General features: G+C 36.7%; 3 protein-coding genes and 1 pseudogene across 5 annotated transcripts; 1 reads left to right on the top strand and 3 right to left on the bottom strand.

The window, feature by feature from the left end:
* Positions 1 to 3,571: 3,571 nt before the first annotated feature.
* On the top strand, positions 3,572 to 9,060 carry LOC125192940 (uncharacterized). Of its 2 annotated transcripts, none has more exons than XM_048090616.2 (11): positions 3,572 to 3,851; positions 4,501 to 4,532; positions 4,728 to 4,816; positions 4,896 to 5,106; positions 5,439 to 5,494; positions 5,575 to 5,649; positions 5,750 to 6,970; positions 7,064 to 7,333; positions 7,413 to 7,598; positions 7,671 to 7,759; positions 7,855 to 9,060. In XM_048090616.2, the coding sequence occupies exons 1-11, from the start codon at positions 3,772 to 3,774 to the stop codon at positions 8,066 to 8,068; spliced, it is 2,523 nt and encodes an 840-aa protein (XP_047946573.2). In that variant the 5' UTR covers positions 3,572 to 3,771; the 3' UTR covers positions 8,069 to 9,060. The 2 variants fall into 2 exon arrangements, with proteins under 2 accessions (XP_047946573.2, XP_088925857.1); XM_089069731.1 differs by having other exon boundaries at positions 4,504 to 4,532.
* On the bottom strand, positions 8,187 to 8,879 carry LOC125192941 (uncharacterized). The gene has a single exon (XM_048090618.1). The coding sequence runs from the start codon at positions 8,877 to 8,879 to the stop codon at positions 8,253 to 8,255; it is 627 nt and encodes a 208-aa protein (XP_047946575.1). The 3' UTR covers positions 8,187 to 8,252.
* A 3,555-nt stretch (positions 9,061 to 12,615) lies between the features above and the next one.
* On the bottom strand, positions 12,616 to 13,516 carry LOC125192118 (3'-5' exonuclease-like). The gene has a single exon (XM_048089579.2). The coding sequence runs from the start codon at positions 13,487 to 13,489 to the stop codon at positions 12,827 to 12,829; it is 663 nt and encodes a 220-aa protein (XP_047945536.1). The 5' UTR covers positions 13,490 to 13,516; the 3' UTR covers positions 12,616 to 12,826.
* Positions 13,517 to 14,956: 1,440 nt separating this feature from the next.
* Positions 14,957 to 17,755, bottom strand: LOC125191616 (phosphatidylinositol 4-kinase gamma 8 pseudogene; annotated as a pseudogene). Its single transcript, XR_016128758.1, has 4 exons — positions 17,638 to 17,755; positions 17,191 to 17,234; positions 17,034 to 17,099; positions 14,957 to 16,895 (listed from the first exon to the last, which is right to left on the bottom strand). The product of XR_016128758.1 is annotated as a phosphatidylinositol 4-kinase gamma 8 pseudogene (transcript).
* Positions 17,756 to 26,962: the final 9,207 nt, after the last annotated feature.

The raw sequence follows: 26,962 nt of genomic DNA on the forward strand, positions 1-26,962 counted from the left end.
CCTAGTCCTAGTCACGCGAGTGGCAGACCGCGTGGCTTTTCCTTTCCAAGCTGGCCTGCTGGCCCGATCATGATGCGAAAATGGCTTGGCCAATGTTCCAACAAATCAAGGGTCCTTGGACGCCTTGAGGATTCCACCTAATCCCTCGGTGTATACACGGTCATATGGACGGGGCCATGTGTTAGACGACACCCCTGCCTGAGGTCGACAAAATGCTTCCCTACACACACCGCAGCGAAGTTTAAGGCCCACTCGTGGGATTCCCCGTTAAGAGTACCAACCGCAACCAACTTTGCTTGGTTTTGCTTAAGTTAGGAATTAGGGCATGATCCAACTCCGATATGGAGTGTTTTGTAATAGCTAGACTAGATGTTAGGCTAGTCAACCATGGGCTTGTCCATGGCATTTCCCGCACCTAGATCCCATGTATAGGATTAGGTGTGTGCGGACCCAACCGTGAGGCCACTGCCCTCATGTGTCTTCTTGTACCCCCATTTCTTCGCATTTTAATTTTACTTATTCAAACACCCAAAAAATAAAAAAAATAAAAAATAAATATAGTGGGTTGAATCCCCTTTCTTTCTACTTCAGCTTCCTCGCCCTCTCTCATAACTTGAAAAAACACATAACCACTCCACACAAAGTAGGTATGGGAAGGCGCAGCATTGGTGTGAGATACGGGTCCGGCACCAGCTAAGCCCCTGTTGGAGCGGGTAGCTTGCCCCTATGATGGATCCGTCAGTGGGGACATGTGCATGTAAATGAATAGTATTGCATGTGATAGGAATCCAATTCCTATAAATGCTTATTGAAAAGATAAGAAGAGACACTTGTACGTGAATGAGATGATAGAGACATGTGCATGTTAATGAGATGATAGAAAAATAAGTGGAGTAGGAGAATAGGGCGTGTGCATGTGAATGAATAGTACTGCATCTGATAGGAATTCAATGCAATCAAATGCTTCGTGAGATAATGTGTTCCACAATATAAATCGAGAGATTCAGTTATTGACATTTATTAATCGAGAGATTAATTAACTAAAATACATTAGAAGATTTACTTGAAACAAAATCATACAAGCTCATTTATTAAAATTTAAGACTAAGTAATTAATTTAATCTGAGCTTAACAATTAATTAATCTCAACTCAAGAATTAACTAATTGTAGGTCAATGAATTAAAAGAGGACTATCAAATTTTTTAGCTCAAAATAAACTACTACTCTCTCCGTCTCAAAGAAAATGTACTTTGGGTTCGGCACAAGTTTTAATGTAAAATTAGTAAAATAAGAGAGAGGTAGAGAGAAAAAGTAATTAAAATATTGTTAGTGAAGAATGGATCCCACCTCATTCGAGAGAAAAGACTTTTCAAAATTGAAAAGTGCATATTCTTGTGGGGTGGACTAAAAAGGAAAGAGTGTATATTCTTGTGGGACGAAAGGAGTATATGTTAGTCCAAACCACAAATTAAAGTCTAAAGCCCAAAATAAGATCTTTAAGGCCCACAACTTGATTTAAAAAAAGGAGTCCAAAACTAATCCAATCCCACTAATTAAAGGATTATGCCTTCTCTACACTCTTCATTTCCTACTCTCTCTCTCTCCGGAGGAGTGATTGTCTCTGGTTGCTTCACGATCGGAGGTCTAAACAATATACGGCCGTCATGAAATTTTAACAGAAGGTAGATTATTGGTCATGTATCATTATGACCTAAGGAAATCAAATTTTAATGGTTAGATTTTCCGTTATTAATTTTCGAAGTGGCTGCCATTTTCAACGGTAGCAGCGTGGGTTTTCTACATGACCAGGGGTCAAACGTTGTCTGATTGTTTTGAAATTTTAAAGGAAGGTAAACAAATCATCCAACTTCATTTCGACCGAAGTAAATTAAAGTTGAACCGTTAGATTTATAGTTATTAATTTCCGAAGTGAGTGCCAGTTCAAGATGCTTATTTTTAAATTTAAACAAAAAGTATTTTTCTACTTTCTTGATTTAACAAAAAGTATTTTTCTACTTTCTTGATTTCATGAATTGTTTACGATTATTTCCGAATGTAGTGCAAAAAGATAGTTTTTACATTGAACTTGAAAGAACGAAGGTTTGATGGTTTGATGATGAAGTGAGCATGCTTGGCTTTGATGTAAATTCTTGAGAAAATTCAACAATGCTACAAGTTTTCTTTTCTAGAAGGCATGCTAGAAAAGAATCGTTTGATAAAATCTTACCTCGGAAGAATTGATTATAGATTTGTTGTACTTGTACCGACTCCAAACCTCCTATTTGTTTGAGTCTGTTTGAGCAATCGAGGGATGAAAACCACTCTCTCTTTATTCTCCTTCTTTTCCGACAGCATACATGTTGAAATTTAATAACCTCGTTGTTGAAAACTCGCATGGCTTGATTTTTGGGATATGGCATCATTTGAGATTTTGAAAAAAAAATAACTCCTGTTAGTTGTAGGTCTCAAGGGTTAATTTGCAGGGGTGGGAGGAGAGAGCTAATTAGAGCATTATTCAAAAATTTGCCAGATCTTTTAAGTATGGTCTTTGTAAATCGTTCTTCATCATAAAAACTTTTGAAAACATTTCTGAACTATACGACACAAACTATTCTACTCACTATTTCACACGATTCACGGCACTATGCATACTATTCACGACACTATTTGTCTGTATCTTTTTACCGTTTACAAATTACCACGTGTTGACGGTCTTTTCATTTGCAGGAGCATGCTTCGGGAATTGGAGTTTCCCGGGAACAAAGGTAAAATATAAAAAATGAAAAAAATGCATCATCAAATTGATAATCAATATAAAAAAAAGGTAAAATCAGAAAAGCCCCTCACTTTCTTTAAGGTTGGATGCACAACCTCATGCAGTGAGGGTTGATATGACAAATTTATTTACATTAAAACCTCATCCAATAGTCACCGTTACACGCTTAATGCTCATTAAGGTTTGTGTGTGTACATATATGTAGTAGTTTATGTATATAATTCAATACTGAAGATCCAAGTATTGTCAAATTTAATGTTTGACTAATGCATAATCGACTTTAGTATATCGAGCTTAATTTCCTACATATTCAAAGCATATGTAATATAATTGTGCGTGTATATATTTTTTAACATAAATACATCCAATTTAATTTAATCATGGTATTCCAAACAATACAATATATTCACATAATTTCTTTTTATAACAAATAAAGTATTCTTGTAGTTCTAAATTTTAATGATCAGTAGTTGTTCGAGAAAATATATTTTAAATGTAGTATAATTTAATATTTTCAGTGATTTTTTTGGACTTTCAATACTAGTACTACTATAATTCATACTACTTGAATTTGTTCAACACAAAAAGTAAAAAAAGAGTTGAACAAGTTAATTCTCCTTGTACCGTGATAACAATTAGGTGTCTTAATTAGCTTAAATTGTATATTAGTTAACTACTAACTAAGCCCAGTATGAATAACATTGCCTTAATTTCACCATATTTAGTTAACTACAAAGCCCAGTATAAATAACATTGCCTTAATTTCACCTTATTTACCGTCAATTTCTTAATAAATTGGATTACAGTAGGATTTAAAACGCGTCCTGATTGATGTAAGTGTAACGCATCCGTTATTTCTCTCTTTTGATTCCCCATTTATCTTGCCGCTTACATTATGATCTTCGATTTTCTGTACAAAAAACCTCGAATAATCATTGTTTTTTAGCCTTGGACGCAAATTTTTGTTTGATTGGATCGGAATTAGTTTGAAACGATGGATGAAATCATACCGAAATCAGATGGATTTGATGAATGGGTGAAAGAGCTCTTGCCCGATGCCGCACCTGAAATTGGGTGAGCGCTGTTTGATTGAAAAAAAAGGGTTTCCTTTTGCATGCATAATTACCTCTTTTTTTCTGTATATTTCTTTTGAATTAATACATGTTGATTTCTTATCTAATCTAGAAATTGAGTCGACGATCATGATTTTACAATTGAATCGCGCTCGTCTGAGTTGCAATTACGTCTCCGTTGATGAATCTTTTTTTTTCTTTTTCTTTTTTTAGGGTTTTTTAATCTTAAATCTATATTTAATTCTATATATTTTCCTCGTTTCACGATTGTTAATCACACCAAATGATTTGTCTCATGTTTCTCTCTCTGTCGATCGAGTCATAACTCGTGATATATATACGATGATTTGTTGAATTAAGGTCTGGTGTGGTTCTGAGTTAGTTGTTTTTCCAAATGAAGCTACCATTCTTTTAGTAATAGCTTTGAATAAAGTTGGACTAATCTTGATGACTAATTTAGTGAACTCCTTTTCTGTCATGTAATGAGTAATGAAGGAATTCGGGTTGAGAATTTTTGTCGGTGAAGACACGAAACCATTAATGGTTCTATGTGGGAGAGGGCGAGAGAGATTGCGTTTGATGATTCAGTTAAACATATTTTTATAAAGGTTGACTATGTTTTAATTTCGTTTTCGTTTTGCCATTACCAGCAGCATGTGGCAGCAACAGGAGCACACATCAGGTAACATCGAAAATACATGAAAATTTAATTGTCATTTATTGCTTTGTTGTTTGTCATCGAAAATACACAAATTTGTTGATAGCTAACACCAAGTCAATTCGTTCACTTTGTTGTTTGTCATATCCAGTTTGATTTTTCGTTCACTTTCTTTCCGAGCTTCAATTCGAAACCACTAATAGGTTTCTGCTGCATCAGTCAAAGCTGAGAGACCAAATACTTCTCAATTATCTGTGGATTCTCAAGCTTACCCGAGAAATCTGAATCAACAACATCAGCTAATGCAGGTCTTTTTTTTTGGTACAATGTAGCTCTCTATTTTGTTCAAAAGTATTTTAATATGTATTTACAGCTGTTCTATTTCAGCATACATCAGCTGGATTCAATTCAACTCACCTGATGGAAAAAAGCGAACAGGAGCCATTGCACAAGTTCTTGGAACCAAAAAGTGGCATGGTTCTTGAACGTGCACATTCCAGATTACAGATGCCTTCTCTTTACATGTCTCAGAATCTAACAATGCCCATGGCAGATCAACTTAAGCCGCAAAATCAGACACCTCTTGGTGCTTTGCATGGTATGTCTGAATCTTGTTGTAAGGACATGGTTGATTGTGTATATAATATAGGTTGTGATTCATGAAAGAAAGCGACATATGACTTATGTTAAACTAATGGGGATGCTTTCTTTGGTCTTTACATTTAATTCTAACAGCTATTGCAATTTCATTAACTTTCCTGTTTTTGGGGTGTTTTCTTTCAGTTCAATATAGCGTTCTTCCAAAAAAAAAAACTCTGTAATAAAAAAAAGGCCCTAGCATGGTTTGTGTCATTGATTTAAGGTACAAGGTGCATTTCTGCATCATTTGAATGTATCTGTCTAATGAGATGAAGTTGTCTCCTTATTCAGCATCAGAATCAACTTCTCAAGTCGACATGGAATGGTTTAATTCTGCATATCAGAAGGTAATTTCATAACATATACAAACTTACTTCGACTTTGTTGAATTCTACATTATCAGTAACTGCTTTGAAATCTTCCACAGATTATTCAGCTCAAGGACATGTATCTATCTCAATTTCTCATGTTACACCACAAAATGCAAGAACTGAAACGTCAGGTATCCACTTTATAAACCGCGGTAAAATGTCAATGCTAACTTTACATTTTTTTCATTCGAGAATGTTTACTGATGTCGCCTCAAATGACTTCTTTGTTAGGCAACCGATGCTGAGATGGTAAACAAATGGGAAAAGAACAGATGTGTTATTGAAAGGAAAATCAGACTTCTCAACATTTCTAAACCAGATCTCTTACACATGAAGAGGGAAAGAATAACTCAGATGCTGAATGAGGTAATGAGATATGTTTCTCAGCTTCAACCGAGGAATCCTCTGTACTCGAAGCAGACTCATCATGTCGAGCCATCTGGTAATCATATGGAAGCACCTCAGATTCAGCAAAGAGAAAACCCACTTCATTTCAATAGTTTACACCAGTCTCTGATAAGGCCAGGAGGGACTCCATGCTTGCCACAAAGCTCGTTGAGTTCATTAAACGTAGGCTCATCAGCAGGAGTACACAAGGTAGATGCTTCATCGAACATGAACTCCTACCAGTATAATCTCATGAGACCTATGCAGCCATGGGCCCCACAGGGAAGCGTGGCTCCAACCGCAAGGAAAGGAGCCTCTCAAGCAGCATTCGATGCGAGGGCTCTTAGAATGTTGCTCCATCCATCGAGTGGAGTTTCTCAATACAATAATTTGGGTGCTTCACAGCATCAGCCTGTCACCTCAACAAGGAATATGTTTAACTCATTGGACTACTCCATGAGTCCTATGGCTCAGGTGCCTCTCACGATGCCTCCTCTGCAGAATAACCAACAAGATCAAGCTATGAAGAGGCAGAAAATGAAGCAGCCTCTGCAGCAGTTGATTAATGAGAAAAATAAGCCGCAGATGCTACAAAAAAGAAACGAGGATACAAAATTGAGACGTTTTGTAGGATTCAACCAAAAATGGTCTTCTGTACTACCACCAAGTTCCTCTCCGTATGCAATGTCTCCCCAAAATTCACAACAATCTTCCCCACAGTTTGAGATTAAGGAATTATCTTCCAAGTTTTCCAAATCAGCAACACCATCATTATCTTCTGCCTCTCCATCTGCTCTTCCGTCTCCCTTGACTCCGATGACCCCCTTGACTCCGTCTTCTGTGCCGGCAGATTGTGTGATGAGTCCATTGCTTGAAGAAAGTAGCAAATTAGCCAAGAATCCCGTTGCGGCATCTCAGCCCCCTTTGCAAGACACAAACCGTAACCAACTTGTGACGGACACACAAAAATCAACAAAGTCTTGCTTGCACAGGGAATCTCTTTCTTCCGGTGCCAAGCAGCCATTAAAGGCTAAAGGAGATCCGCTGAAGCGCTTGATTGAAGTGGTGAGTTCAATCTGTCTTAAATTCGTATAGTATAAGTATGTTTGATCACTGTCAAATTACGTTACTAAAATTTGCGTCGCTTATACATTGAAGGTGAAGTCGGTGTCATCCAAAGCGCTGAATGCTACTGTCAGGGATATCAATGCCGTCACCACTTTAACTGATAGGGTGGCGGGAAACTTTGCCCGAGGTAAAGCTAAAAAAATAATATTCTACGACTTGGCTGATGACATAGTCAGCTGTTGTGACGAAGGTGACATGAAGTCAGGGATGAAGCGTGAACTGGACGCCCTGGCTTCGGATGATTTTAGAATGGACACCGAGCTCTATGCAATGGGTAGTATAAAGAGACTGAAAACCGAGGTAACTAATAACCTATGCTGCTGTATGTATATCATAACACAGCCCTCTTTCACATCAATATTTTTGATGATTGTGACAGACTAACTATCAGTTACTGGAAGAGATCAAAGAGATTAACAAGAAGCTTATTGAGGTGGTGGTGGATGTGATGATTCCAGAGGGTGTTTCTAGGCTAGGATCAGATGAAGGTACACTCATCAGATGCTCGTATATACCGGTTGGATTATCAGGGAACATGAAGATCTCGAATACCTCAAAATTTATGGTAATGATTTAAAAATTTCTCAAACTCTTCACCCAAACTACTGTGTGCTGATTTTCTTATTCAATTTGACAGTTTCCTACCCTGCTTCTTGATATGCTTGTTTCTGCTGATTATCCGACTTCGTCTCCTTGTGTAATGGAGAAGGATCCTTCTGGCTCCTGGTGAGATACTGATCCAATCTATGTAAAGTTGGAAGATAGGAGATGAGATAAGATAAGATTGATAAATTGATGCCTCTATTGATTTTGGTTTGCAGTGATGGAGAAGAAGGCAGATATATGTGGATGAAGGCGAAGTCGAATTTGATTTTATCCCTCAGAAATCTCCCTCAGCCCATGTCGGTTAAAGACGTGGCTGAAGCCTGGCACTTATGTGCTCGGGAAGTATTTCACGAGCTCGCGGACCATACCGGAGGAGGTAGCTTCAGTTCGACCTACGGCAAGTGGGAAAGCTGTGCCGTTGCTGTCTAGCTATGTCGCATTGTAAATAACTCCAGTTGTCCGTCATTAATGGTCTCAATTTGCCATTTTTGGTCACCCTTGAATAATTGTCTCATTTCCATTAACCATATCTCAATCACATTATAAATTTGGCTCCAAAATGATTTAGATTTTGCATTATTATAAAATTCAAATCACAAGGCTTGAATTGAAATCATGACCTAACAAGAGCAGCAGTCAAAACCCTACCAATCTCAAAACTTACATAGGCGTCAATGCAAGCATAGTGGACTTGATCCGCCGTGAGGCGCCGGTTATCCCATCGGCTTCTGGTCACTGATTTCGGCTTCTCCATCTCTTTCCCAAGCACAAATCGCGCCATATTCTTCAATCCGGCGTTCTTCAGCTCCTTCATTTTATACACCTCCGCCGCCAATTTCCCCAAATCAACCGTCTTCGCACCGTATCCGATTCTGTGATCCCGCTCTAGTTTTCTGACATCGGATTTGACTCCAATTCCGGCGAAATTGTGGTCGGAGTAGGAGAGAAATTGAATGAGGTGGACGGGGAAGTAGGGCGAGTGGATGAGCTGGTAGATGAGGCAGCAGCGGCCGACGCAAAGCTGGAGTGTGGCGGCGGGGTTCTGTTCGCCGCGGTTGTAGTTTGGGCGCCACTCGATGTCGAGGCCGACGGTGAGGCGATGGCCGTAGAGGGAGCTCACGTCGCGGATCCACTGGGAGACGGCGGCGGGGTCGCGCGTGACGGTGGTATAAACGACGTCGCCGGAGAAGGCGACATTATAAGAGGCGGAGGGCTGCTCGCAGTGGCAGTGGATGGCCATCTGAATTGATTTATGGTAGGAACAATTTCGGCGCTTCGTTACTGATAAATCTACTCAAGAATTATTAGTAGAAATTATAATTTGCAAATTTGTTTGAGTGATCAATAGTGGTAGTAGACTAGTAGTACTAATATGAAATTATAAATGTATCTTATGTTTCATTTGATACCTAGTTAATTAATTCTATAAAAATAGGAGTAGAATTATTTTTCCATTTTTGTGCAAATGTAATACTCCCTCCGTCCCATTAAATATGCAATATTTGATTTTCGACACGTGATTTTATGTAGTGTTGTTTCGTGGGTTAATGAAAAAAGAGTAAAGTAAGCTAGATGAAAAATTCAATTTTTAGAAACGTTTCATTTTTAATGGGACAAACGAAAAAAGGAAAACATTTCATTTCTAATGGGACGGAGGAGTATTTCTTAGTCGGCATAAGATTTTAGGAATTGTTGGTTTAATGTGTTCAGTTGAAGAGATAAAAAGTGGATGTAAGTATTTTTTTTTGTCATGAAAGCAGGCAATGCCCGAACGAGGCTACATATTACCGATCATAAGAAATTCCTAACCTATCATGTAATAACCAAATAGCAAGGCCTTTAGGCGGCTGTTCAAGAACAGACACTCCTCTCTCGAAATTGTAAGCATGGTGTGACAAGAAATCTGCAGCAAAATTTCCTTCTCAATGCACATGTCTCACTGATGCCGAATCAAACTCTAGCAATAAGCTACTAATCTTTCCTACTATCGCACGACAGCTGACATTCACCTCAAATTTCCCTGTAATCATAGCGACAGCTACAAGATTATCGTTCTCTACCTCCAACATTCTTATTCCCAACGTTTTTGCAATTTCTAAACCATGAAAAATATATCAAATTTCAGCGAGAAGAATAGAACATACTCCGATGTTTGTGACAAACCCTTCTCTCCACTGTCCAGAAACATCACGGAAAAGTCCTCCCCCATATGCACGGCCGGTCCCCTTCTCTAAGAGCATCCACAATGGGGCGGAGGATGCGACGGACGATGCATCTTCTGCCCCTTAGTTCGCCACTGCAGCACCACGGACTAAGCACACATTATCCTCCACGGAGGATAGATCGTCCGCGGACTATGGCACGGAGGATGCATCGTCCGGCCTATCCTCCACCCCATTGTGGGGGGTACGAAAGATAGGCCAGACGATGCACACATTTTTTATTTTTATTTTTTTTGGTATTTTCTTCTATATATATCACCATTTTTTTACTTTATTTTACACCTTTTACTCCACTCTCTTCCCCATCTCAATTTCTCTCTAAATTCAATAATGAATTTCGAAGATTTTCATATTTGCAATCATAAAACATAAAAAATAAAAAATAAGTACCGACAATAGGATATGCCTTTAATTTGTGGTGTTTTTATATTTTTATTCTTGCTAATGGATATATTTGCAAATATAAAAAAATAGAATTAATGAATTTCCAAACATAAAAAATATATTTTTATTCTTGCTACTTAATTGATATACTGTAATTTGAACTTTCAATGAAATGAAGTTGTTTCTTTCAATTTTTGTAGTGTTTAAATATTCAAAATAATTATAATGCTTAGGGCGGGCTATAGTCCGCTCCATTGCAGGTGGAAGGGGTGGAAGATAAAATGCTGATGTGGCGGAGCATAGGGCGGGGCTTAGGGTGTCGCATCCTCCACCCCATTGTGAATGCCCTAAGGAAGCATCTGTTTTTCCAAAATGTCTTTATTTATTTAGAAACGGAGAGAGTACTATTTCAATAAATATACCATAAAATTTGATTGCAATACTAAGTAAAGCCAATGATATACTATTATACTCCTATGAAAAGAGAAATGATATGCTACATACCTTCTGTGGGCACCAGTCTCGTTTGACACACATTAAGCTATTCGTTTTAATTTATATACTAATTTGATTCTAATACGTTAAAAAATGTTATTGAAATTAGTATATTATGAGTAAAATAAGTTAGTAGAATGTGGAGCCTACTTACTATTTATGGTCAAAGTAAAACGTGACTTTTATTGGGGAACCACCTGAAATGGTAAAATGTGACTTTTATTGTGGGATCGGAGGTACTCCCTCTGTTCCGCGGTAGTTGAGTCATTTCTTTTTCCGCACTCGTTTTAATAAAATGATAATAAATAGTTAAAGTAAAGATATAGTACAGTAAGAGAGAGGATAATGTAGATAAGACTGTTCGTTGCATTATTCTCTCTCTTACTTTATTTTTTCTCCATTTTAACTATTTATTACTACCTCCGTCCCTCAAATTTTGACACAGTTTACTATTTTGGTCCGTCCCTGAAAATTTGACACACTTCACTTTTTACCATTTTTTGTAGTGGACCCCATATTCCACTAACTCATTCTCACTCACATTTTATTATAAAACTAATACTTTAAAAGTAGGACCCACATCCCACCAACTTTTCAACTCACTTTCCATTACATTTCTTAAAACCCGTGCCGAATCAAAATGTGTCAAAATTTTGGGGACGGAGATAGTATCATTTTTCTAAAACAAGTGTAGAAAATGAAATGACTCGACTACCATGGAACGAAAATATTTTTTTTTTTGTATTTTCATACAAATGTTAAGCGGAAAATCATAACATTAAATAACTATAGTAACGAACTCTTGGTGGAGACTCTGCATGATAAGTTTGACAGTACACAGTTCATATCAGACTATAATTGACACAGATTTTTTATTTTGGCATATTCACTTCATTTATTTATATTGTATGTACTGTTTAGTGCCAAAAATATGAACCTGCCATTTCTGGGAATAAATTATTTGTTGGAATGGTGTGATCGGCAAGGTCTTTTTACAAGATTAACTAATAATATAGGAGTATTTGTTTATATAGTGATTAACATATATACTTACTCCATTAAGGTTAGTAGGAGCATAACACTTATTCGCGAACGGACTAAAATGGAAAACGAAACTTCTATTCCCGAACAGAGGGAAGTACTTAGTTTCTATGCTTGCACATGCTAAACCGGTGAAATGAAAAAGAGAAATTGAGATGAAATGATTTAAATATTTTTAAAAGGGAATGAATCGAAGCTCATTTTATGATAGATAAAAATTTACCAAATTAGTACTGTATATAAAGTCACTAATTTTTGTTTACAGTCTAAAATCGAAAAATGTGACTATTGTCGTTGACGTACGGAATAATATACTGTATTATATTTATAGAAAATACTTCTTAGCGTTCACTATTAAATGTTTCATACTACTCCTACATTTCTTTTTTTACATGCCTATAGTTAGATATTTTATTTCGCTTTTATTATACCCTCTTTATTCCATTAGTGTTAGAACAATTTTTAAAACACTTTGTTGTTTCCAGTGTTATGTTGAAATAAAACTAGAAAAAGCTGGATTATTTTCATTTGGATAGAGAGAATATATATACTGGATAAAAATAAGACACATTTGGTATCTCATTTCTCGTTATAGATATATTGATATTTTTGGTATCTATGTTTGTGTTTCAAAATAAAAGTGTAATTAACTAAATGGTGAAGGCTCTGCATGGCTGAGTTGTACGGTGCTAAAGTGGCCAGTGCTACAGTTGGCGTCTGTAGCGAATAATACTGCAGAAAATTTGAGTGCAAGATTTTCCATTTTGGTATATTCCTTTCAACTGCATTTCGATTTTCAAAGTCGTTTCTACTTTCTACGCAGAGATCATCCTATTTAATTCAACAAGATCATGTCTATCTATAAATTCAAACCATTACAAAAGCATCTCACAACTTAAAACATACTCGTAATTTCACAAAATATGATAATTGCATATCAAAACCTAGAAATACGAACTAGCAGCGTTGGATCTACCAATGTTGAAGAACTGAGAAAAGCAAGCAACAGAGATAATAGCAGTAGTAATTAAGAAGGAAGGATGAGTTAATAGTAACCAAAGTGGTCAAAGTGACCAAGACCGAGAAGCCTCCCAATCTCAAACGACAAATACGCATCCACACACGCATACTTGACCTGCTCCGCCGTGAGCCGCGGCTGGTCCCACCGGCTCATCCTCACCGCATCCGGCTTCTCCGCCTCCTTCCCCATCACAACACTCGCCAACGTCTTCAAGCTCGCTCTCTCCAGCCCCTGCCTCCTGTTCCCGTACGCCTCCGCCGCCAGCCCCCGCAGATCCACATACCGCGCGCCGCCGCCGATCCCGTACTCTCTCTGCAGCTTCTCCAGATCCTGCTTGATTCCTACGCCGACGAATTCGATGTAGCAGTACTCGTCCGACAGAAACGTCGCCAGCGAATCGGGGATGCAATCGGAGTGCAGAATCTGGTACACCAGGCACCGATCGCGGACGCAGAGCTGCAGCGTGGCGGCGGGGTTCTGCTGAGAGGAGTAGCTTGGGCGCCACTCCACGTCCAGCCCGACGATCACGTCGGGGAGGTGGTACAGGTACTTGATGTCGTCGATCCAGTTGGTGACCACCGTGGAATTGGCGGTGACCGTCGTGTAGATCTCCTCCTCGAAGAATCGGACGTTGTAGGTTTGGTGTGTGTTAACGCGCATGGTGTTCGCTGTGATGGTGACCGCCATTGTTGGAATGTGGAGCTTCCTTTTTTCGATTTGCTTTGGATTTGGGGATTTGGAATGGCGACGATAGCTTTCTTTTATAGGGAGTACTAATTGAGAATTAGGGTTCAAGTGTCGTATACTGATATTTCCCCTTTAAAAATAATTCAAATTTCATATTCAGTTACCGGAGATTTGGCTTGTATAATTAATTTCATTACTTTTTTTTATTAGTTTTATATTTAGCTCCAATTTTAGTACCATCAGTATAAAGAAGTTCTACAGAAGAAAGGCAAGAATACAATTTTCTATACGGTTGTTTCATGTTTGTATGCAAATGTGCTTATTTATATCCTGTTTCTCTTCAAATTTTTGTTTCTAAATCTAAATATAAGAATTTGAGTATATTTATTTCTCTTTCAAAAAATAATTCCGATTAAGTTAGAGTTGATGAGAGGCAAACTTGGTATATTACCATAAAAGGTGAAAAATGAGCAAGAGTGTGTACTATGAGATGCTCTGATATTTTTCCCGATGAACAATTTCACTAACCATACAAACCAAAATAAATAACCAAATTACTAACTTATCCCAACATGGCTATGATAAAAAAAAAAAAATAGGAGAAATTTTTTTCCCCCCATCTTCCACGCCACAGTTTCATCTATTTCCACTCTAAATTTTCAAGAAATGTACTCCCTCCGTCCCCCATTAGGAGTCACACTTTGACCGGGCACGAGTTTTAAGAAATGTAAAGAAAAGTTGGTTGAAAAAGTTAGTGGAATGTGAGACCCATTTTTTATATTGGTTTTATAATAAAATATGAGTGAATTGAGTTAGTGGAATGTGGGACCTACTTACCATTTATGGTAAAAATGAAGTGTGACTCTTAATTGGGGACGGACCGAAATGGAAAAGTGTGACTCTTAATAGGGGACGGAGGGAGTATCAAAGAAGAAAGGAAGAAAAAGAGTAGCTATCTTAGGTTAGCAAGTTTAAAGTCTTGAATCTTAATCATTCAAGTCTTTTCGTTAATGTGTTGCATACTTATACATTACCGCAATGTGTGTATAAATTTAGTTTTGGCTAACTGCAAGAATATAAATCTTGATATTGCATGTTAGATCCAAGCTTGTTTAAGGATGAAAATGATGCTAATACGTGTTAAGATATACTATTTGATGATGAAATGCATGTTATAGTTGCTAGGATATGATCATCGGATAATTAACAAAATTTACTTATGCATGGTATACTAAGTATCAATATATAGCTCTTAATTTCAGATATTCTTTTTGTAGATGTAGGCTTTACAACTCTACTCACTCCACTACGAATTTGAACCTTGGATATTCTAATTAATTAACCATACTCTAATTTTTAATATTGCGTACACAATAAACTATCAAACTCTAAATCGACGAAAAAAATATCACAGAAAATTCGAAATTTAGAGGATGAAGTTTAAAGTAGTAGAGTCTTTGTGTCAAAAAAAATGAAGTTTATAAGGAAGATAGCAAATAGCAGAGAGTAGGAAATTGTAGAAAATGAAGAGAAAACAATACATATCATCTACATAGTCCAAAAGGGAAAAAGGATGACATGTTCTCAGTCATCTCCTTCCCCTCTCCTAACTGATATCCTATCTACGTCCTATAAATGTATGGTCTCATGGCATCGTTAGTACATTGTACACATAGTAGTTAAAATGCGGCTCAAAACTGACATGACAATCCCACCCTGTGCTTGGGCAGGTCCATTGACTTCCTCTCCTCGAAAGCCTTGGGCAAAAGCTTCTGAAAGATCCCCAAGAACGTCTGCCACTCTTCATCCTCCATTTCTCCTATACAGATGCATTGTCCATCACGGTTGTAGTTTGGCACCGAGCAACTCACACTCCTCATCAAGTTACCTCCTGTTGTTGATGGACTACTATCAACGTTGTTCTTGCCACAGTTGTCCAAGAGTGTGTTACTTAGAGGCATCTCTGGCGGATTAGCAAACTTTACCACCATTGATGGATGATTATCTTTTGTGGAAGTTTCAGGGATGTTTGATGCTTGGTCGAGGAAACCCTTGAGCTTGTCATCAAAACGGAACATTTTATCACCATCTTTTTCTTCAACTTGTTCTTGTTCAGGCTGCTTGTGATCATCACATTTGAGTGTGGAAATAACTCTATCATCAATTAGTGGTTTGTTCAATCTTGCCTTAGCATTTATGCATAGGTTCTCTAGTGTGCTCCAATTTTCGTCTCTTCCGTTGAAGCCTCTGGTCATCATCTCACCTATTTCAGCAAGACACAGCCCGTATGCAGCTGCTTGCTTCAAAAAAATGGTGCAAAGCACAAGAACACGAATGGATGACTCCCCAATTGAAGGAACCTCACTTCTCAGTGTCTCAGCATCTTTGTAGGGATCAAGCCTAGTTATGTAGTCAAGTTCAGCCTCGGAGAAAGGTATGGAGGCTTGTGGCCAGTGCAGCCACTCAAAATATGGATCATCAAGTGCTTCGGGTAAGCAGAAGCCATGATCTATGGGGATCAGCTCTGATGGCCTCGCTTGTCCATTCCTTACAAGGATGTTCCCTGCGTGCCTGTCAAGATTCATGAGCCTCACATCCAGTATACCTATGTGGTGCACACGTGTGACCGAGAAGCTTGAAGGCCCCAAATCCCCTGCGTCTGAATCGTGCTTTACATAACGTTGGAGGGATGCAATCTTGTGAATTGGGGTTGAGTCTGAAGCAGGGTTGTTTATATTGAACTTGACATGGGAAAATTTTACTAATGCTGTTGGTGGGACACCTGCAAAGCCGTCGTGGTCAAGGACATAAGCAGCTGACTCACGCAAGCCGGTTTCACCTATCCTAATGGAGCTTTTCATGCCAGGCTGGCCTAGCAAGCGGCCACCCAAGCCTTTTGGGTTGTTGAATGCAAGAGGCTCCTCATCTATAGGTTTTGCAACAGCTATGGTGTCGCCATTTTGAGCGCGTAGGAAGTATGCGCCTCCAAGCCCACTCGATGTTGGCTCAGGTTTGACACCAGAGGCCATGGCTATGGCAACTTCCACAACCATAGCCCGTACCCTTGGTGCAGCATGGCCTATGATGATCTCGATCTTTGAATTGGCGTCATGCAGGTCATCTCTAGCTGACGAAGAATTAGATAGGCACGGAGTGGAGAAGCTCTTGTGAATATTGGACAAGTCCAAGGATCGGTCGTTATTGAAGTCGAGCATCTTGTAGTCAAGTTGAGTGAAAGACTGGAGTCTGCATCTTGGTGTTCTTGTAAATGGCTTGAATCCATGACCATGATCAACGGCTACAGCCATCTTGAAGAGACGTGTGTATGCTATTATACATGCTAAGGGCTTCTTCTTAAGTGATTTATTTTGCGTTAGTCTGTCCTGGGAGATTAGGCATCACATTTCTGGAAAATAAAGAAATAGTATCACATTCAACTTCAATAGGTATACAATGCTTGTAGTTATGTATGACTAAAATGAATCAATTTCTTAATCTCTAGGTATTGATGATTAGTATGATACCATTATGGGATGGAGCTTACTTGACATTTGCACAGAAATAGTTGCAAAGTTCAACAATTAGAACCATGGTGCTAATCTCCGTACACCTACATAAATTGAAAGCATTCATTATAAACAAACACTAACTTTTAATGACAAACAAAACTTAATTGCAATGCATCCAAGATAGATACATACATTAGACCCTCCCTCGCTCCTCTGCTCAAGACTCGCCAAATGGACTGCACATTATGAAAATGAAAAACAATCTGAAACAATCCTTTCTTCAATAAATACATGCTATTAGAATGTTCATCTTCTTCCATTCACCAAAGTGTAAACATCGCTTTTATATAACAAAAAGCAACCAGAAAAGAAGAAAGCTGTGATTAAATTCAGATACAATATGTTATTTCCAACAAAAATGTTATTGTTATATACGGATTAGCTAGAAGGAGATTTACACTCACAACATGATAATGAATCAAAAATAATACAATTGGTCACATAAAAAAGGATCATCGCATCGAAATTGGTGACAATTGATCAAACAAAACAGTCAAGCAAATTTTCCAAAAAATGGGAAATCTATCAAAAAAATCAATTACACAAAGGAAAGCAAAACATAGAATATGGTGTATGTACCCTGAACACTTGTGAGGCATTCAGGGTGATGCAACGGCAACGGCAACGGCAACGGGAGAGCGCGAGAGCGGATTATTCCGTCACCGAAAAAAACCTCCTACCGGAAATTACAACAAATTCTTTTACGTTTTCATATAGGATTTGTTTATTTTTCCATTATATATAACCCAACCTTTTTTTCCTTTTCCTAAAGCTAGAGACCTCCGATGTTTTCGCTCGGCAGTTTTCTGTTTATGGACATGTTTGTATCTCTTCATTTCATTACACTCTTAAATCACCTTTTTTTGTTTTTAATCAAAGTTACTGCATTTTAGAACTCTAAAATAAATTAATTATGTCAATATCATGGATCACGTTTATTCCATGACATTCTTAGGAAAGAACAATGTCCTAAAACTAAGACTATATCGACAAAATCCTCAACAACTTTACACAATTCTCTATCGGCCCATTTTATTCTTAGTAAAGAACGAAGTCCTAAAACTGATACTCAAGTGCAAAAATTAAAATTGTTCCATATTCCAATGTCATGGGATCAGTAATTTATTTTATGGTTATTACTTAGTACTAAACTAGCTATAATTTACACAATTTCTTGTCTAAGTAGATATATGTCCAATATTGTGTTCCACATTAAACATACGTAAAAGTGGAATTGATTTGTGTGGTTATATATGTTTAATCAAATTATACTAATGACAGAGGCAAAAAGGAATTGTTTGTGTGGTTCTTGTATTAGTTGGAACACAGCTGCAATATATTGTTAATTTGTCTACAATATAATCATAATATATAGTCATTAAAGTCAATTAGCTAAAAGATATTACTTCTAAACTTGGTTTTTAAAAACATTAGTGTCACGTTCGTACGATGTACGAATAAATTTAATATTTTGAAATTAATTTAAAATCAGATACAACTATAGTATACGAGAGTTAGAAATCACAACATGCAAATAATTTAGTACAATCCCAAAGCATAAAATTAAACAACTTTATAAATCAACCAAAGTGCATACACATATATTTATAAAATTATTAATAACCACTTTCTTTATCTCTACCATAAAACAATTATCATAACTTTATACTACTACTAACATAAACCTTTCAATATCATTCACACCAAAAAATTAATGCACAAATAATCATCAATATTAAAGTCTTTAAAATATATATGTAGAATAGCTAAATATGCAGGACATAAATAAGTTTATAGGGTTATTTTTTTTTTTTTATTCTAGGGCATTATTTACATTCCATAAGTGTTCTGGGCTTTTCTTAAATTTCATCTTTAGGAGAGACGTATGATGGTCATGCGTAGCCGATTAATGAAACGCGTGATACACATGTGTTTTAGCCTAAGACGCGTAACTCTCATGCGTCTCTCTAATTTTTTTTATTTTATTCAAAGACGCATGACCCTCATGCGTCTCTAAGTAAAACGCATGACTATCATACGTCTCTTGTTTAAACATTACGACGAGAAACAGAGGCAGAAGCTCATTTCAGCGTGAAGTGAGAAGAGAGAAAAAGGGGCAACGCGATTTCTCGGCGATTTCCCCTTTCTTTCGGTAAGTTTTGTTCAATCTTTCAACATTTCTCACTTATTCGTTGTTTATGCCATAATATTAGGGTTTCTAATAAAATTATATTAAATTTACTAAATTAGGGATTATAGAAAAAAATTGTCTCTAATTGTTGTTATTTTGTATATATTTTTATGCAGAAATCATGCAAGTATTTGTGAGTTTGTATTGGGGTGGTAGAATAGTTCAACTTCCTCAAGTAGGTATTGGTTATATCCACATCGTGCGAGAGGCTCCATCGTATTGAATTCATGTGTTTCATTCTCTGAATTAGTTGCAATGATATGTATAAGATAAGAATAGATATGAATCCACACTCCATTGAAATATCATGGAGACATTGTCTCTTTGGTACCGATATGAGTTATATATGTACTGGGGTTGATAGTGATGAAAGTGTGATGTTTATGTTCAATGAGGCTAAAAAATTCTACTCGTCATATTGAATTATTTCTTGAGTATTCGCCTGTGGGAAATTTAGAAATCCCCCCCGTTGTTGATTATGGTGTTAGATCATCTACGAGGGTTGAACATATGAGCTTTGAATATCCCACACCTCGAAAACCAAACATGTTAAGCCAATGCCTCACATCGGCATGAATATCCACATCCCATATCTTACTTTCCATCCGGCGAACTTTGAAAAGATGTGTTGTGTCATCCGTCAGTAGTTTATTTGATATGTGTTTTTTCTAAAGATATAGAACTGATGGATCTTCAGGTCCATATAACAATTGTCCTCTAGAACTTGAAGTTGTCATCTAATCCTACAAGATATTCACAAAAACAATAATTACAAACATCATATTCAAGTTAATCCAACACAATAATATACATAACACAACCAATCAATCAATTTCAATACCCTCAATTTGTACTCAAACAAGCACCTGAACAATATCTTTTTAGCATAATTTCTACAAAAACCTTAAATTTCACAAGCACTCTAACAATAAATGACAATTATATAATTCTTACGAACCATAATTTCACAAGAAAACAACAACATCAAAGCCCCTCTTTTTCCACTTTAGAAGTTGGAGACAAAAGACTTAACAAACAACATGAGATTCTTGAAAAGTGAACAAAAACTCTCAAGATTCAACAATCATCTTTAACTGATTAGATGAATTTCACAACTTCAATAATTGGATGAATTTCATAAACATATAGAATCAATTGTTTGCATATCATTAATAAAAATCTGTTACAATTAACAAAACAGCAAATCATCAGAATGATTGAACAATTTCTTCATAAACCCTAATTTACAAAATGACCAAAAGCCTACACAAAATATACATATAAACAATGACGAAGGGGGGAAATTGAAAGATTGAGGAAAACTAACCGTAACATAGTGGAAAATCGATTGAAATCGCCGAGAATCGGAAGAAATCGCTCAAAATCGCCGCTGCCCCTTTTCACTCTTTCTCTCGCGCATAATGGTTCTGCCTCTACTTCTCGTCATTTTGTTTAAAATAGAGACGCATGACACTCATGCGTTTTACCTAGAGACATATGAGGGTCATGCGTCTTCCAATAAAAAAAATACTCCCTCCGTCCGTTAAAATTTGGCACCATTTGACCCGACACGGATTTTAAGAAATATAATAGAAAGTGGGTTGAAAAAGTTAGTGGCATGCGGGTCCTACTTTTATATATTAGTTTTAAAATAAAATGTGAGTGAGAATAAGTTAGTGGAATGTGGCGTCTACTACGAAAAATGGTAAAAGTGAAAGGTGACAAATTTTTAGGGACGGTCGAAAAAGGAAATAAGTGACAAATTTTCAGGGACGGAGGGAGTAAAAAAATTAAAAGACGCATGTCTTTTATGCGCCTTCCGCTAAAACGCATGACTCTAATGCGTTTCAATAACAGACGACGCATGACCAACATGCATTGCTTCAAACTTGCAATTTAAAAAAAGACGCAATACTCAAAAAGAATATAAATAACACCCTAGAATCAAAAAAGAATTAACCCTAAGTTTATATGATGACAATAGTTCATATGTTTTGAAAAAAAAAATTGTAAGCAATATTGGTAGTCTGTCCAATCACAAGTAGTTGATATGTTTTGAAAAAAAAAATTGTAAGCAATATTGATAGTCCGTCCAATCACAAGTACCATTAAACCACGTATATACAAATTCAATATTTTTAAAACATCACACAATCTCTCTCATGTTTTTTTAAAAAAAATATATTGCTTGCAATCATTATGGATGAAAATTACTCATTATGAAACAAAGCCCAACACTTAAAACTCTAAGCATAAAAATAGTTACAAATTAAATAAACAAAAGAAACCTTAACCAAACATAAACACATTGTCACATTTGCTTCTTCATTTATCTCTTCATTTCTTTATCTCAGTAGCTACTTTCGCCCCAGTGTTGTGATTTTTAGGGTGCAATATAAGTACACAAAGCAAGTAATAAATCCCTAAAAAATACTACCTCTGCAAGTATACAGACGTGCAATGCAGTATAAAAGGTGTCGAACCCACAGGGAGGAGATTAATTGCTAAAACTAGTAAACTTAACTAAAAAGCAGTAAAATAGTTTAATTTTGGGTTTTTTTGATCGAGGCGAGTGAAGGACGAAACGAGAAGGAAAAATACAAGGGAATCACGATAAAGAGGGAAGACTACTCCTAGCTTGTTTTGGGTTGCTTGTTCTGTAACATCCCGGAATTTAGAACCCTAATTTTTTAGCCCTAGAATTAATTGTTGATGATGTGGAATCGAGAATGCATTCATGAGATGTTATGGTCGATTTGAGTTTAGGGTTTGTGTTGAAAGTTTGAAAAGTCAAACTATTTGATTTAAATGATGTGGCATGTGATATATTAAGTTATGAGATTATGTGGCAATTATTTGTTTAAGGGTGAGTGAGAATATTAGAGAAAATTTCCATAAATACTTGTCACCCTAATTCTTGTAATTTTCGAACCCTAGACCCCCTTTGAAGAGGAATTCTATTTCTTCCGAAATTTATTTAATCCTTGGGATATTTATCCAAACTAAATTCCAAGAGCCAATTATTTCCTTGTTTAAAGATGGAAAAATCGAGCCCCCTCATTTTACTAGTGATTTTCGAAAATCACCATTTTTGGGAAGGAAGGAATTATTTTATTTTATTTGACTCCTTACTTGATTTCCTTCCATACCTAGAATTTAATTAGTCTACCAAATCTTTCCATACCTCAAGAGATCTTGCCTTACTCTATTCTAGTCAATAATTAAAAATCCATGCCTTATTTAAAAGGCATAGAGGCGCCACTTTTGACTCCAAGAATGGGAGAATTTTTATTTTATTTTGCTCCGTGATATTTTATTCTACTCCGTAAAATATATCAAAACAAAATCTTGGCTATCCTAGAAGCCTAGTTTTCGAAAATTGCCATGCTTGATACCTAGTCTATTTTTGTTAATTCTTCTTCCCTACTTCACAATATTATTTTATTGTGTAGAATGAGATCTTACCAAATATTCTATTTTAATTACCAAAGATTCTATTTGGACTCTATAAATAAGGAGCCAAAAACCTAACCCTAGCCATCATAATTTTCGCCCCCTACACCATATTTTCGCCCCTCTCATCTTTTCCATGCTCTCTCAATTTTCTTCTACTTTACTCCATTAATCCTTCATCTTTTGAGAAGAAATTGAAGTTTAATCCGAGGATATTGAAGAACCAAGTCTCTACTTTGTTTCTACCGATTGTTTTTCGCTAAAAAGGTATTTTGTTTATGAGTCCTTCTTATTCTTCTTCTACTTCTTCTTTTTCTTCTTCTAACCGATCAATCGGTCTTCTTGAGCCCTCATGCATCTTGGTTGAGTGAAAGAGGGATAAAAAGGGATGTGGGGACATGTGTATGTATGTGTGCCGTGTGTGTGTGTGAGGCGTGTGTATGTGTGTGCCGTGTGTGGGTGTTGTTGTGTTGTGTAGTGTGTGTTTGATGGCTAAATAATCTTGTGTGATAAACATGATCTTGGTTAATTAGTAATGATAAGATGAATCGTTGGGAGGAGGGAAAAGTAATAAGACATGCATGAGTAAGACTAGTAATGAACCTAATTTGTGATATGTGCCTATGTGATTAAAAGGTGAAACTTTGGTTGCGAAGCCGGATAACGGAAAAGCGAAACTACTTGAAAACTAAGCAATCGAGGTGGGCTTTACTCTTAAAACTCTCTTTTATTTTGTCAAAAGTATTGATTAGTGATATAAGGGTGGTTTAATTGTTATGCCATGCCTATGTCTGTTTTATTGTGATATTGTGTGCCTGATGCCTAGTTTGTGAGTTCGCTCCATTGGGCTATATGGCTATGGATATGTTTATACGAATTCTGGTCGGAGTATGGGCCGCAAGCCCTACCAGGCTGTGTACACGAGGGGATCGGGAGCCGTCCTTGCTAGTCGGCCGGTCTCGTGGGCGAAAAGTGTGGCCACACTTTCGTCGCACCATGGAATGATTGTGATTGTGGATTATGTTGAGGAAAATGGGGAGTTATTTTGACTGGCCAGTCTATGGAAAATATATTTTGTGATACTCGTGATATTCTCTTATAATTGCTTAAAACTCGAGTTCACTTGGTAAGGGTGGCATAACTTATAAAATGTTTTGGCAATAAGCTCACTGAGTATTTCAAAATACTCAGCCATGCATGTGTTTTCCTTATGTGCAGGTTGAATGATGACGAGCGGTGGCGGGTGTTGAGCAGCTTAATTAATTAATATGGATGTGTTGAACTCTAAGTGTAGTTGTGTCACCATACATAGCTATGTTTTTCTCTTGGTCGTTTTCTGCTGAATTTTTGATACTCTAGAGAATTTCTTTTTGGAATATTTGCATCTTACTTTCGGTTGTGGCCTTAGCCCTTTTCTTGTGATTTTGTCTTGGATACTATGTCGTACTCTTAAGGTTTTTGACCATCATTTATGATATCTATCTTCCTTTGAACTTCTAGGTTAAGTTGTCGCATAAAATACTCTGATATTCCTTCATTTCTTCTGGTCAGCACTCATTAAATGAAACCCTAGCCTATGTTTACTTCTTTGGAGTCGGTTTTGGGTAGCAGCCGCCGCATTTATTGTACCCTAGGAGGGCGGGCTGTTACATGTTCACATGAATCCTAAAGTCTAATTACTTTCCAATATTTAACGGGATCGTGTTGATTTTACGCTCTCATGCAGTTGATCACTGATCGTGGAATTTTACACCTAAGATAAGCTGATCACGTCGCCTAGGCGCTCTACTCACCAACCCCTCACTCCTACAGTCGCATAGTAAGCTCGGGATTGACTTCTACGAATGTTCAACACATAAGATCCACCCCGGACTATCCCCTGATCAGCTTTAGCCTAGGGTTCCTTATCTATGTTAGCTCCCTACTCCAAGTTAAAGAGACATTGAAGTTTAGGCCTTTACCGGATTAAGTTTGCTAGAAAACCCAACACGGATAGAAATAAACACATAGACAAGAGCCAAAATACGGAAATCAATCAAAACACAATCATATATTCATATTTACAAGCTTCCCTAACTAACTAGGAGTAATCCCTAAAATCTAGCCACTCATAGTGGGCAACAATACAAGAAAACTTGTAAATGGTACCATATAGGCAAGATTGGGGAAGAATTAGCCTCAAGTTTCTTCTTCTTACTCCAAAAAATGGACTCCAAGCCTCTTTCTCTCTCTAAAAATCGTCTCCAGCCGCCAAAAGATGATTTGGAATTCGTGCACTAGCTATTTAAATAGTTATGGCTTAAAAACAGGCCCAGGACCATTTGCCTGGTCGGGCGATCTGCACAGTGCAAAACGCCCGATGGGGCGTTTTGTCTAACTCTCGAAACAGTCGCGCGTTTTGCACTGCATTGCGCAGTCTTCGTAAAACAGCCGTATCTTCTTCTACCGGGCTCCAATTAAGGCGTGCGAGGTATCCACGCGAAGCTCTTTCAAAGATGAATGCAATGATGGTCTTTAAGAAGCATTTGAAATTGATCTTGAAGGGCTGATTACTGTTCAAATTCGGACCATGTTTTCTTTCTCCGCCTTTTCCTATAGCTTGGTCTTTTGTCTTACAATATATCAAAATGAGTCTGTTTTTCACCTTAAAAAGTGCGTTAAGTTAATGCAATAAAGGACTACAATTTGATTCACATCACCCAGCCTACACCTCAATCCATTTCTTCCTTATTTTCGATCAACTGACGATTCGACATCAAATTTCATTATCTCAGAAGACATATTATTTTTTTTTATATTTAGATCTATAATAGAAATGAAGGAGACATTAACAACTCAATATCAATTCCCGAAATAAACCACAAATCTCATACTTACATAAAATGTTTATGCATAAATAATTGCTTCCAACACCACAATTTACGTAATGTATATAATTCCTAGAGTTATATAAACAATGAGAATTAATCAAAACTAGGGATGTTAATGTAGCCCGCAATCCGTGGGCTGGCCCGAATAGCCACTAAATTTATAGGGTTAGGGTCAGAAATTTCTAGTCCGATAAAAATAAAACCCGATAAGCCCGCACCCGATTAACCCGCAACCCGTTAGGGTCAGACCCGAAAACCCGATGGGCTGGCCCGATAACCCAGTAAAATTTATATTTTTCAATTTTTTACTCCTAATTCGACACTTCGTTGACTAATTTTATGACATAGATAACTAAAAAAAGATAACTTTCAATTTTATGGTAAATATATAAATTATATATTGAATTTTTATTAATATAATAATTGTTAAATAAATTAATCTCACTAAAAGAATATTTAAATTTTTAACATGCATTAAAATTTCACGAAATATCACAAATATTACTCCCTCGGTCCCAGAAAGATTGTCTCATTTCCTTTTACACACTCGTTTCACAAAAATAATAATAAATAGTTAAAATAGAAAGAAAGTAAAGTAAAAGAAAGAATAATGTAGTGAATAGTCTTAACTACATTATTCTTTCTTTTATTTTAATCTCTTTCAACTTTACCTATTCATTATTATTATGGCAAAACAAGTGCAGAAAATGAACTGAGACAATCTTTCTAGGACGGAGGGAGTAGTATTTTATGATTGAGTTTAAGCATATATATCAAATTTATCATAATTAAATATTTTATATTTTATAAATATAACTAATTTTCATCATGATTTATTGGATTGTTCGAGCCTTAACCTTATCGGTAGCAACCCGATTAACCTGTCGGGCTAGCCCGAAACCCGAGCTTTTAGGGTTAGGGCCGAACTTTTACAACCTGAAAGAAATCACAACCCGGCAAGCCTGCACCCAATTGACCCGCAATCAGAGTAGAGTTGGCCCAAAACCCGATGGGCCGGCCCAATTGACATCTATTATCAAAACTATTCAATCACGTTTATAAAAATCATAGAATGGAGTTTATTTAGAAGATGGAACCATAGAAATTCAACGACAAATGTAATAAAAATAGAAAATAACATATTGAGTGAATGCAATCATAACTACAACATGTCATATATTTATAGACCAAGAAAAAAAATAAAATTTAATATAACTTTTTAACCTCACCAAATTTAAATAAAAACCAAAGGTTCCAAAAGTCTTCTCAATATTAACGTTTGCCATTAAGTACATGAAACTAATTGCATAGGGAAAGGTTTAAGTTGATTTTACAATGGTCTAATTTCAGTTATTAACATATGGTTCATTAAGTTCATGAATGGAAGGTG

Source organism: Salvia hispanica, chromosome 4 (assembly GCF_029641045.1).
Source record: "Salvia hispanica isolate PSC_SH4W2 chromosome 4, Shi_PSC_v1, whole genome shotgun sequence".
NCBI classification, from domain to species: Eukaryota; Viridiplantae; Streptophyta; class Magnoliopsida; order Lamiales; family Lamiaceae; genus Salvia; species Salvia hispanica.

Coding starts and splice junctions, on each gene's coding strand:
- LOC125192940 (XM_048090616.2), top strand. CDS start 3,772: ATGGATGAAATCATACCGAAATCAGATGGATTTGATGAATGGGTGAAA. Junction 3,852..4,500: donor GATGCCGCACCTGAAATTGG/GTGAGCGCTGTT, acceptor TGCCATTACCAG/CAGCATGTGGCAGCAACAGG. Junction 7,334..7,412: donor TAAAGAGACTGAAAACCGAG/GTAACTAATAAC, acceptor TGATTGTGACAG/ACTAACTATCAGTTACTGGA.
- LOC125192941 (XM_048090618.1), bottom strand. CDS start 8,879: ATGGCCATCCACTGCCACTGCGAGCAGCCCTCCGCCTCTTATAATGTC.
- LOC125192118 (XM_048089579.2), bottom strand. CDS start 13,489: ATGGCGGTCACCATCACAGCGAACACCATGCGCGTTAACACACACCAA.